General features: G+C 40.5%; 1 protein-coding gene across 1 annotated transcript in view; it reads left to right on the top strand.

The window, feature by feature from the left end:
* ptch1 (patched 1) overlaps positions 1–12,240 on the top strand; it is a 73,985-nt gene extending 61,745 nt beyond the window's left edge. The window contains exons 19-24 of the mRNA XM_055168000.2: positions 585–722; positions 823–965; positions 5,714–5,813; positions 7,598–7,888; positions 9,142–9,679; positions 9,775–12,240. Of these exons, the coding sequence (XP_055023975.2) occupies positions 585–722; positions 823–965; positions 5,714–5,813; positions 7,598–7,888; positions 9,142–9,678 (1,209 nt within the window). The 3' untranslated portion in view covers position 9,679; positions 9,775–12,240. The remainder of the gene's footprint in view (positions 1–584; positions 723–822; positions 966–5,713; positions 5,814–7,597; positions 7,889–9,141; positions 9,680–9,774) is intronic.
* Positions 12,241–13,110: the final 870 nt, after the last annotated feature.

Here is a 13,110-nt window from a genome sequence, read left to right as displayed (position 1 = left end):
ATGTATGTACCATTTATATCGCTTGTGCGTGCACAGGCGAGCCCTGGTTTTCTTTCCCACAGTCCCTCTGGTGCTGTTCAATGGCTTGTGTTTTATTAGGAGCTGTGTTTAAGCCATCTGAATGATCTAACCCTGTCTGACAGGATAGCAGCTTCATCCTTCTGCTTTACTGGATACATGAAAGAGAAAGTTACAGCCTTAACCATCTTGCTTTTGTCCCAGACCACCAGCGGCCCCCTCAAACTCCATACGTCCCCACTTCCTCCACGCTCGCCCATCCCACTCCCAGAATCCCCTCTGTTTCCCCCTAGTCCCCTTTATTTGTCTTCAAAGGCAGCTGGGCCTCCAGTAACCCAAGACTCATCAGCTGATTAAGGCATTTAGTTAACCGGTTCATAGCCCGAGTTCATCTCTGTACAAAAACATGTGTCCTGCTTATCAAGAGGATATTTTCCCACATTCCACACTTCTCTATCTAGCCTAACCTATCTAACCCAACTTGTACTTAACTGTAATCTATGAGAAGCTATTTTGTTTATGAGAGAAAGGGTGCTGGTTTTATGGATGCCGTTTACTTTTTGCAGGTGCTGGTGCTGTCTTTGATGACAGTGGAGCTGTTCGGCATGATGGGATTGATCGGCATTAAGCTCAGCGCTGTGCCCGTCGTCATCCTCATCGCTTCTGTGGGCATCGGTGTGGAGTTCACCGTCCACGTTGCACTGGTGAGATCATGCAGACGAGTGTAAAAGTTTGCTATTGTCCTGATGAAAAACATTATATAGATAATATTCATACTGATCTGGAATGATGCTCTTCTCACAGGCGTTCCTCACAGCCATCGGGGACAGGAACAAGCGAGCGGTTCTGGCGCTTGAGTACATGTTTGCTCCAGTGCTGGATGGGGCGTTTTCCACCCTGCTGGGTGTCCTGATGCTGGCAGGGTCAGAGTTTGACTTTATAGTCAGGTACGTTTGTACTGAAACACCTTCCGCTGTGTAGATTGTATTTATAGTATCTCAAGAAAGTGATTTGTGAGGTAACAGTCCTCCGTTTTTCTGCCTTTAAGGGGTCATATCATGGAAAATCTAACTTTTTTACGACTTTAGTTTATGAAAACATACTATAACTGTCAGAACTCAAATCTGCCTCTGCTATTCATAAAGGCTATGCTGAAAATTCGTCTCATGTGTTCCTCTAGCATATTACTGTCAGACACAAGATCATGTAACCACCACAATTACATATTTGGTGTTCAGAAACGCAGTAATGGCAGTATGAAACATATGATCTGACCCCTTACATCTTTCTCGTAAGTCCTAACCAACACTGTACCTTCCTCACAACCCTCATGCTTTGTTTTTTCGGCCCTGCAAAAGTTTTTATGTGGAAATGCCACACATTGCTTAATTATTTTCTTTATAATGGTGTTGTGTTTGTCTTTAGTATGCACCGGTTATTGTGCATAAATCTATACAGATTTGTTCTTTCTTGGAGTGGCATGAAACTACTTTTGCACTGAAATTAAATTCACACTTATTTCAATCTAGGGTATCACGGATGATGCCATAGGAGAAAAGAAATAATGGTTGCTCATTGTTAGTAGAAGACTAGAAAAGACCCCAACCCTCTACCCTAAAATCATTTTGGATCTAAAGTAGCGTGCCAGTAAACTAATGCATACACAAGTTCGCACACACTCTGTACAGCCCACATTGGGCCCTGGCCCCCCTCATGGGCTCCCATTGAAACTCATCTACTGTTTTTTCATCAAACAAAACCCCCTGGCCTCTAAAGATATGGAAAAAAACAAAAAAGCGGGCCTTATTTTTATAGCCTTGCAGGAATACTGACTTTTCTCTGTCAGGTCCCATAATGTTTTGAATCTAAATAGCTGGGACGGGTTGCCCTGCGAGGTATGCGGTCCTGCGTTGCGCTGGGGAGAAGTGGCTTTCAAGCACGAGGAGAAAAGCTCTCGGTTCAGGGACACTTTACATAACATCTCTGTTCAAAGTTGAAAAACATTAAATGCTTTTGGTGCCTCAGTTAGCATGAGGGAATCCAACTCAACCGTGGAAAAGCTCACGGGTGTAAATCACTCCTCAAAATGAACGTTTAGTTTGGAGTCTGCGACCTTCTAAACAGCTGAAACGCTATTCGTTTTTATACTTCGTTAAATTGTAGTGATTGATTTGTTTCATCTCCTCTTCCCAGGAGTTCACCGTAGCGGAAAACTATATTGCCCAAAAGTTGCTCTTTCATAGACGTTTTAGTTTAGGGGCTGTTCATAAAACACGGTTTTGAAATACAACGTAAAGCTTTTTTATTGCCGTTCATTTACACGACAATGGTCCAAAACGACCTAAAACAGAAACTTGTACTGTTATCATCTCCATGTAAACTACACATTTTTTAAATTGTGACATTATATGCATGTGTGTTCTGTATTTCTTTGTAAATAGACATCGCCAACTACTGGCCTGGCATGCATGATGCAAAATTTTTAGTCCTTTACGAGTTTACCGGGTCGCTTGTGCACAAAGCATTTTTAAAAAAAAAAGGATACACTTCTGCTTTTCCTGTAAATGTACCCTAAGTATCGACTGACTGTCTTAAATATTCTCTTCAAATTCTGTAGGACAGTGCGCAATGTGGGACTTTTATGGCGCTTTTCCAATGCATAGTACCCCACGGTTTGGGTCAGCTTACTTTTGTGAGCTTTTCCACTGGGTGCAGTACGTAGTACCCGATACTTTTTTCGTACCACCTCAGTCAATTTTCCAAGCAACCCGAGCTGATACCAAAACGTGACGCGAAAACACTGTAGATGACTGATTGGTCTGTGAGAATCGTCACTACCAGCGTCATCGCTATAATGTAAAAGATTAGCTTTACCTTCGTGCTAGCTTGCGCTGTCTCAAGCAAACATGTTAACATCTGTGCTCTGCTATAAGTTCCCAAACTCCCTTTTAGCAATGAAAAACATCCAGAGGTTAAGAATTAGTAACACTATAACAGTTTTTTACAGACTTGCAGTTTTACTTATGTGTTACTAAACTCGATGGAAAAGCTAACCAAGCCAAAGTGAAGTGAGCTGACCCACCTGACCAAAACCAAACCGTGGGGTACTATGCGATGGAAAAGCGCCGTTAGTGGCATCTAGTGGTGAGACTGTGATTTGCAACCAACGGCTCAGTCCTCAGCTCACCCCTTTTTTTCAATACGCAAAGTGAAGCTACAGTAGCCGCCACAGGACAATCACGGCAATGTCTGAGACAAGGTAGTAACAAAAAACACGATTGTTAAAACAGTTTGTCCGTTTAGGGCTACTGCAGAAACATGGTGGTGCAAAATAGCGACTTTTATGTAAATGGCCAATCACACCAAACGCGTTTTAAATGCCTGTCTCTTTAAAAAAAAGACCCGTGCCGCACGGCTTTTTATGTTGCTAGCCAACCACTATATCAACTATAGTGCGAGCGTGTGTGAAATTTTTGGCACTTTTCCATTGCATAGTACCCCACGGTTTAGTTTAGTTTGGGTCGGGTCAGCTCACCTCATTTTGGCGTGGTTAGCTTTTCCATCGAGTTTAGTTTCACTTCGCAGCGGGAGGGATTATAGGCGTGTCGTTATATTTTGTCGTACGATTCTCTCAGACCAATCAGTGATCTACAGTGTTTTCGAGTCACGTTTGGTATCAGCTCGGGTCGCTTGGAACCCCAACTGAGGTAGTACGAAAAAAAGTATCGGGTACTACTGTACCCAATGGAAAAGCTCCCAAAAGTAAGCTGACCCGACCCAAACTAAACCAAACCGTGGGGTACTATGCAATGGAAAAGCGCCATTAGTTTGCTACAAGTTTGCTACAAATGTACAAGCAGAGGTCTGCGTAAACAGCACACATAATGCTTACTGCCCATAAAAAATTAATTCAAAAAAGGCGCCTGCGTTTGGTGTGATCGGTCTCTAAGGTTACCTGCAGTGTATGTAGATAAAAACAGCTCATTCTAAGGTCATAAAAACAATACAGTTAATTATGTAAGGTCTTTATACACCACTGATAATATATAGTTATGTATAATTTTTGCATTTCTATCAAGACATCCTTCTAAAAGTCCTACATTCCACCTTTAAAAGATAAACATACAGTACATAAGACAATTGTTTACATACATTAAGAGTATAGAGCTGTAGGCATCATCGAGATCTTTTCTGAAACTCTAGAAGAGAAACATTTTGATTGCTTGGGTCTGTTTCTCAAAAGTAACATCTGAGACGCAGAAGACTTCAGCAAACATCTTTAATGGATCTCTATTTACTGTCAATGCTGTTTAGGAAAATCAGATGAGATATTATGGAGATTTCATTTTTCGGTCCTATGGACCTTTTGTGTGGTAAGCTCAAAAGCCAAATACAAACCGAGAATCGCAATTCAAAGACATTTGGTCGGGAGGTCTGATGAAGTACAGACAAACGTTAAGATCTAAACATTTCCAAAACCTAAGCCTAAATAATACAAGGCTGGCTTCTTTCTCCATCATCTCCCCAAACAAATGGCGTCTGCTTGGGTAAACACTGCGGGAGCTTTCCACACTCACCCCAGACCTATAAAACCCTCTTATGGACATAAATAAAGCAGTGTACCGTGAGGGACACCCAGGACTGAGATCACCTCTTGCAAATATACCCTCTGTCTTTTTCCCACACAAACATATGTATCCTTGATTTAAGTATGTTTTGATCTCTGTCCACATCTTGGGTTTGGTGGTGGCCACTTTTACATTGAAAGTCTGTCAAGTAGGTTCTGCCTTTCCAGTGCAAAAAAAAAAAAATCATTAGATTAGAAAATGTAATCTGATATATGCTGAAATAGCGTGAGATAATAAGCATTATAATCTGATTTAAAAAGCAAATGCATATTAAAAGTACGTAATGAAAAATCATGCAAGTGCATTTTTGTGTGTTAAAACTCGGCAGCTGCAATTTGAGCCGCAGCAATTTACGCACACGCATCGCTGAAGTAGCGAAGGAAAGAAAGCCGAGCGTAATGAAGAAGAGAGAAAGAACGCGGGAATGATGGAGGAACACGAGGGGAGGGATTTGTAGAGGAGATTGGGGGGTCTTACCTGATGCTCTAGAGATTTAATTAGAGCAGGGGATTGTGAAAGGCACAGACATTTCACAGGGGCTTAGCATAGAAAGAGTGATAGAGAGAGGAAACTGAATGAGTTTGAGGCCAGGCAAGAGGGGCCGGTGGTCGTTCCTCTCCTCTCTTCCTCCTAGACTAAATTGTTTAAATTCTATACCGTTCACTTCATTTGTTTGCTGTGCTTTCTTCTTTTAAAGAGGCCCAGTTCTTTGTGCCGGCTCTCTCTTCTGTACTCCACATTCCTGCCCGTTCTGCTTTCCCTGTGTTTGCTTGTACTCCACTCGCCCTAAAAAAAAAAAAAAAAGATGAAAACTCGCTCATTCCCTGTTTTCCATGCCTTTGAATTAACCAACTAATTATGTCCTCTGCCTCTCTGTGCTGCTTTCTAAAAGACCAATTTGGAGACTTTTTCTGGCACAAGGTAAATTTAGTTTCAAACCACACCAGACTAAAGTCTTTTTGTGTGCGAATGTTTGTTGCAAATGACTTCTGGTATGCCTTTCTTTCATAGCAGAAAAGTTGATTGAAAGTTCTTTATTCTGAACTTGGAAATGTGCTTATTTACAGGTATTTCTTCGCTGTTTTGGCCATCCTGACAGTGTTGGGGGTCTTGAATGGACTGGTGCTGCTCCCGGTCTTATTGTCCTACTTTGGCCCTTATCCTGAGGTAAGATGATTGCTTCTGAAGGATTGCACCATTATAAAGTGATGTTCAACTTTGAACAACTGCATCTTCGCTGTATATTTGAATATTTGATTAAAGATACATAAAACATTTTTATGCATGTTCCATTGGTTTGTTTGGAGCTCAGTAGCTCAGCTTTAAGAAGAATTCAAGGAGGCTTGGCAAATTTAAGGAGGCCTGTATTTGTGTAATTCAGTGGATTCAGTAATGCAGATTGACTTCGGGACCTTTTTGAACTTGATTTGGCTTATTGTGTTAAAGGATTAGTCCATTTTCTTAAAATAAATCCAGATAATTTACTCACCACCATGTCATCCAAAATGTTGATGTTTCTCTTTGTTCAGTTGAGAAGAAATTATGTTTTTTGAGGAAAACATTCCACGATTTTTCTCATTTTAATGGACTTTAATGGACCCCAACACGTACCAGTTTTAATGCAGTTTAAAATTGCAGTTTCAACTGAGTTTCAAATGACTCTAAACGATCCCAAACAAGGCATAAGGGTCTTATCTAGCGAAACAATTGTCATTTTTACATGAAAAAAATGCACTTTTAAACCACAAATTCTCGTCTATCTTCGGTCATGTGACGCGCGACCTCACGCGATACATCATCACGTCAAGAGGTTACAGATGACGTATGTGAAACTACGCCCCAGTGTTTACAAGTGTGGAGAAAAGGGACCGTTCCGACGTTGTTGTATGTCAAATTATACTAATTAATGTCTTTGTGTCAGTTTATTGTTTAAAATGGTCCGCAAATGTGCGTTTCATATATATAACACGTGACCTTTCCACGGCATTACACAATTACGTAATTACATAATTAATTTTTAATTTTGCTAGATGGGACCCTTGTGCTTCGCTTGGGATCGTTTAGAGTCTGTTGAAACTGCAATTTTAAACTGTTATGTGTTGGGGTCCATTAGAGTCCATTAAAATGGGAGGGATCCTGGAATGTTTTCCTCAAAAACATAATTTCTTCTCGACTGAACAAAGAAAGACATCAACATTTTGGATGACATGGTGGTGAGTAAAATTTTTTGGAATCGCCTATTTAGCCTCTCAGGTATGTTCTGTATGCTACCGTGTATCGTGTAAATAAGTGTTTATGTTACTTAAACATCTACGGACACCTATTCAGCCTGCTTTTCTGTGCTATTGTTTAGTTGAATAACTTGCTTTCCAGATTAAATGTCTTGGGCTTGGATTTTGTGAAATCGTTTTCTAAATAAACGCGACGTATAGTCCAGTATGTTTTTTTCTCTTCAAAACGCATTTTTGACTGATGCGACTTATACTCTGGAGCGACTTATAGCCCGGAAAATACGATTATAAAGACATAGGCCAGGACAATGATTACAAAATAATACGAAAACAGGATCAATGAGTATTAATAACAGCTACAATTGTAGTCATTGTATGCTTTATAACCTATGAACCTTTGTTTGTCTATGCATTTTTCTATAATCAAATAAAACTCTGATTCTCTAATACACTGTAGTGTTTGTATATTTGCTAATATTTATTTTTTTACAATAAATACCTTAAAGTTATACATTTTCTGCCACACACCTCATATTTTAATGGTTTAGTCTAACCTGAACAGGCAAAATGTTTTACAAATTTGAACTCTGGAAATCACTTTTTGCCAATATAAAAAACAACTTTACTGGAGTGCCTTTTTAGGGAATTGAAAAAGAAATAAAAGTGGCGACTTCTGTAGCAAAACTAATTTCATCGTGTCCAACAAACTCCACCCCTGAGGTGTCTCCAGTGGATGGGCGAAGCCGACTGCCCACCCCATCTCCAGAGCCTCCCCCACCGGTGGTCCGCTTCACCATGCGACCCAGCCACACCACCCCCGGAGCGGGATCAGACTCCTCCGATTCAGAATACGGTTCCAACACTACTGTGTCCGGCATAAGCCAGGAACTTCAACAATATGACCTCCAGCCCAACAGAGGGCGATCCGCCAGGCTTGAGGAGGTGCGGATCGCCACAGGTGGACGACAAGGCAATCGTCAAGTGGAGCTGCCAATGTTTTCTTCTCACTCAGTAAGTAGAGCATTTACGTCACTTGTACTGGAAATTCCCCACTTTATATGTCATAGTTAACATAAATCAAGATAATTTTTAGCCTTAAATACACTCACCTAATCTTCCTTATTAGGAATACCTGTTAAATTTTTCATTAATGCAATTATCTAATAAACCAATCACATGGCAGTTGCTTCAATGCATTTAGGGGTGTGGTCCTGGTCAAGACAATCTCTGGAACTCCAAACTGAATGTCAGAATGGGAAAGAAAGGTGATTTAAGCAGTTTTGAGCATGGCATGGTTGTTGGTGCCAGATGGGCCGGTCTGAGTATTTCGCAATCTGCTCAGTTACTGGGATTTTCACGCACAACCATTTCTAGGGTTTACAAAGAATGGTGTGAAAACAAATAGGAAAAAGAGGCTACAATTTGCATGAGCTCACATGAGTTCATTCGGACAGTCTTCAATTTAACAGTTGAAGACTGGAAAAATGTTGCCTGGTCTGATGAGTCTCGATTTCTGTTGAGACATTCAGATGGTAGAGTCAGAATTTGGCATAAACAGAATGAGAACATGGATCCATAATGCCTTGTTACCACTGTACAGACTGCTGGTGGTGGTGTAATGGTGTGGGGGATGTTTTCTTAGCACACTTTAGGCCCCTTAGTGCCAATCGGGCATCGTTTAAATGCCACGGCCTACCTTAGCATTGTTTCTGACCATGTCCATCGCTTTATGACCACCATGTACCCATCCTCTGATGGCTACTTCCAGCAGGATAATGCACCATGTCACAAGCTCGAATCATTTCAAATTGGTTTCTTGAACATGACAATGAGTTCACTGTACTAAAATGGCCCCCACAGTCACCAGATCTCAACCCAATAGAGCATCTCACAAATCTCCATGAACTGCAAGATGCTATCCTATCAATATGGGCCAACATTTCTAAAGAATGCTTTCAGCACCTTGTTGAATCAATGCCACGTAGAATTAAGGTAGTTCTGAAGGTGAAAGGGGGTCAAACAGTATTAGTATGGTGTTCCTAATAATCCTTTAGGTGAGTGTATAAAAGCCATGAATGCAACACATTTAAGAAAAATAAGGTTGAATTAGAGTTATATTAGTTGACCCAATGTTGGAAACAATGTGAAATGCCCCAGTGGCTATTCTAAGGTTTTCCAAGAATTCCGAGTGCTTGGGTTTATACCACTCTGCGGATTTGGTTAATTGTCCGAATGAACTCATGTACATACGTAATTTTCCACAGGATGAATCAAGACAGCATCAACCACAGCAGCAGTACAGGTCCGCCCATCCGCCCGGTTCTCAGGATGCTGGACATCAGTCGTCAAAGCGCTACTGTAGCAGGGACCCTAAGAGGGACTTTGGGAGCGGTCATCCGCCTCCCCCTCACAGGCCGCGCATGGATGCTTTTGAAACCGCTACTGAGCCAGGTGCCCGTTCGGGCCCCAGCCACCGGGAACGCCCAGGGGCACATCGTCCCCGTTCCCACAACCCCTACTCTCATCCATCCACAGGCCCCGCCTACTGTCAGCCAATCACCACGGTGACGGCCTCAGCCTCAGTTACGGTGGCTGTGCATCCAGGGATGCCTGGCCAGAGCCCCGCCTACCCGTCCCACCCCTCCAATCACACTTCAGAAGATGTCTACACTGACCCTCACTTCTCCGACCCTCATGTGCCCTATGACGAGAGCAACGGCAGCTCAAAAACAGAGGGCATGGAGCTGCAGGATCTAGAATATGACGCTCATAACGTCTCCCACACGAGACCCTCCAGCTGAGGTTAGTTACCGTTTTACTAGACCAAAATAAAGGAATGCTGTAATCAGATTAATCTTTTTGGTATTGACCGTTTCTTCTGCACTTTGTCTTTACAGCGGTTGAATGTCGAAGCTCAAACAGCCAAAGAATGGGACTTCTGTCTGCCTGTGTGGCAGAAACATGGTGCTGCGTGGCAGGGGCACTTTGACCAGCGGCGCCGATTTGGTGCTTGACTCTGTTACTGTATAACCCTGGTGTATTATTGTTAGATATTTCTATAAGTATTTATGTGTACACATATGTAAATAATGAACGAGAGTAGCTATAATTTGACCGGCGGACGGCGTGCTTGCGTGTTCATTTGTTTCAAGTGCCCATCCATCATCTGTGTATCTGTGCCATGAGGAAACTTCATGTTTGACAAACATTTCAGCATACGGTTGTTGTTGTTGTTGCTGCTTATAATACTGTTGTAATGTTTGTATAATGCTATGCAATTATTTTCTTTAATTTTATAGGATTGTGTGTGTGCGAGTTTGAAAACGTAAAGTTGTTGTTGTTCGCGATGTGTGCGCAGATTTTCACTCCACTTCCCGGGATTTAAACATTTAAACTTGATGAAGTAACCTAATGTAATCTCAGTGTTCGGTTTTCAGCAGATAATCGGATTCGGACAGCATCTCCACTGCACTTCTGTTAAAACACCTGTACAAAACTAGTATCAATACTAAAACTGCACAGATTTCTATTTTCAGAGGACATATTCAGGGAAATCTACGTAAAGCTTCACGATAATATCCAAGGAATCGTTGTTTCGTTTTTGCCGACGAGCAAATGTTTTGAGTGCGAATGTCGTTTGTGTTTTGTGTATATTGAAGCGTTAGGATTTATGCTTTTTAATGTTAATGTGCTTATCACAAACCTGTGGTAGTTTAAAAAAAACAATTACTGTTTAACAATGAAACACGCTATGCGTGAGAATTTACCTGAGCAGAAATGAAGAAGGAAACATGAGTGATAGATGTGAATGACTGTGTCTGTAATGTCCTCCGTACTGAACTCGTCTCTGGCGTCTCGTGCCTCCGTGTTATTTTACTGTATAACGGCCAGTCGGTGGCGACCCTCAATTTGCTCATGACTCCGACTTTACATTACTGACAAGTATAGTTTATCACAGCTGATATGTGTTTATGGTTATTCATTCTACTGTGGAAGATGGGTTTCCATTGTAGCATTTTTCTTTTTTTTTACGGTATGGCATTATTTTACGTTATTCCTCAATTCTGGTTTAAGCTAAACATTACTGTTACAACAATATTGCTAAAGCTTTGGTGGCTTAACATCAGTGTCTTATCTCTGTTTAAATAAGCTAATGAGCATTTTAAGGGCGAGTCACAGAATGGCCGATCAATATTTTCGGTGACCTCTTCGATGACAAACCACAACTACTGGCCCCAATTTAATACGAGCAGTTCTGCTCGCTGACCTCACCTCATAAAAATCCACAACGTAACGCCATGACACTAATTGGAAGTTCCCTCACGACTGCCAAATGGTGCATGCGAGTGCTTTAAGGGTCAAGGGTCATGGAGCCCCCACTCCTCCATTACTCTGAGTCTAGTGTGTTTGCGTTTGTAAAAATGTATGTGTGTGTGTGTGTGTTTGGTGTCTACCCCAACCTGACCCCCCTCTACGCCTTTTTCTCCAGATTGACTTCCTGTCAAACAGATGTCTGCCCTTGTGAGACTTTGTTCTTGACAAAGACCTCAAGAGCAAGTCTGTGTTTTTGATTGTTTGTTGTTTTTGTTTTGTTTGTTTGTTGGTTCTCCTACATGTCACATTGGCAGAAATGGGAGAAAAATCATGGCTGGCAACTATTGTAATTTTATATATATATATATATAAATATATATAATCTATTATTTTTTTACGTTTGTTTTGCAATATTTATATTTTTATATTATAAGATGATTTTGTTTTGTTCAATTATGGTCATAATGCCAGTTCTTAACAATGCAGGGATATTTTTACGTCTGTCTGAAAACACTATTACAGTTTCTTTATTTTACATTAACGGATTTTGATCTGTATAAAGTGCTTACTAATGTTAAATAGGACAAAAAGAGTATATAACATTTACAGTACAGATTCATCATAGCTCTTAGAGGATTTTAAAAGGATGGTTTTTACAGACTGCCATTTTTCCTTGTTTTGGCGTGGATGTATGTCGTTTTCGGTTACAAAGATAAATGTATGCCATATAATTTATTTATATGAAAATTTATTTTTGTAGTGTACATAGTAGTTGTCAAGTTATTTGACAGAAGTATATTTTTAAAGAGTTTATATGTAATGCTTTCATTTTGTTGAGAACAGAACCGAGAAGACGTGCACACTTGCTTGTTCTCAGACAACTAAAGGTCCATGTTACAGTGTTATATAGAGAGAGTGAGTCCAGTCTGAAGACTGTTTTGGGTTTTGTGAAAAGCTAGCCATGAACGTAGAAAAAAATGTACTAGCTCTCTGAATAATAATGTTCAAACACTGATAGAATTCTAACAAATAAAAAATATTATAACTTATTTGTCTCCTTGCCATATATTTAATAAATGCTTCTTGAATTGTGACTATTCTTTAGCTAACCTTATTATTGTAGCCACAATGATCTAAACAGCTTAAGAAACACATTTTGTTTAAGTTTCAATGAAACAAAGCTTGTACACCCAAAGTCCAGCAACATTATCACCAGAGCTCGGTTTCGACTTGCTGACATCTGTCGGCAGATTGGGTCTCCCCCCGTTCATGACTCCGCACTGCGCTCGGCTCTCCTGTATGATTCTGATTGACAGTTTTATAGACTGCAAGGAAATTGGTTGTAGTTACAATACAGCTGGTGTGCTCTTAAGTAATGAAAAGGGGCATATGGCCTTAAAAACAGTGATGGAAACTGATTCAGGCTGCCCCCTTCTAACTCCGCTGCATGGGTGGCAGACATTTATTATTCATATCGCAAAGCATGATTCAATCTACCTTTGATATACTGCACTGTCTCTGAATAGACTGCGGTTTGTGTACTTGCTTTAACAGCCAATGGGAGTCTAAAAACCTAAAAAATGCTGGGTTGTTTTAACCTGTGGTTGGGTAAAATATGGACATGGAGTGTGTAACTTGAGCCAATCAGGACTGGTATTCTAATCATGTAATGAATTATCTGAAATAGGATTTTGGCTCTAGACTGAAAGAAATATATTTAAATTTAAGTTAATACTTAAAATATTAAACTACACTCTAAAAATGCTGTCTTTTAACCAAGCTTTGGGTCAAAGAGAAATTACAGTTTTTCTCAGTGACTTTGGAGCATTTCTCAGATCAGAAATTAATTTTTTAAAACACTTTGTTCAACCTCCACATCATCAAGTCAGTATGCACAACATAAAAGCACATTTTCATTG

The sequence above is a fragment of the Misgurnus anguillicaudatus genome, chromosome 5 (assembly GCF_027580225.2).
Source record: "Misgurnus anguillicaudatus chromosome 5, ASM2758022v2, whole genome shotgun sequence".
NCBI classification, from domain to species: domain Eukaryota; kingdom Metazoa; phylum Chordata; class Actinopteri; order Cypriniformes; family Cobitidae; genus Misgurnus; species Misgurnus anguillicaudatus.
Note: the sequence above shows the minus strand (reverse complement) of the source record. Positions and strands in the feature narration are given on the sequence as shown.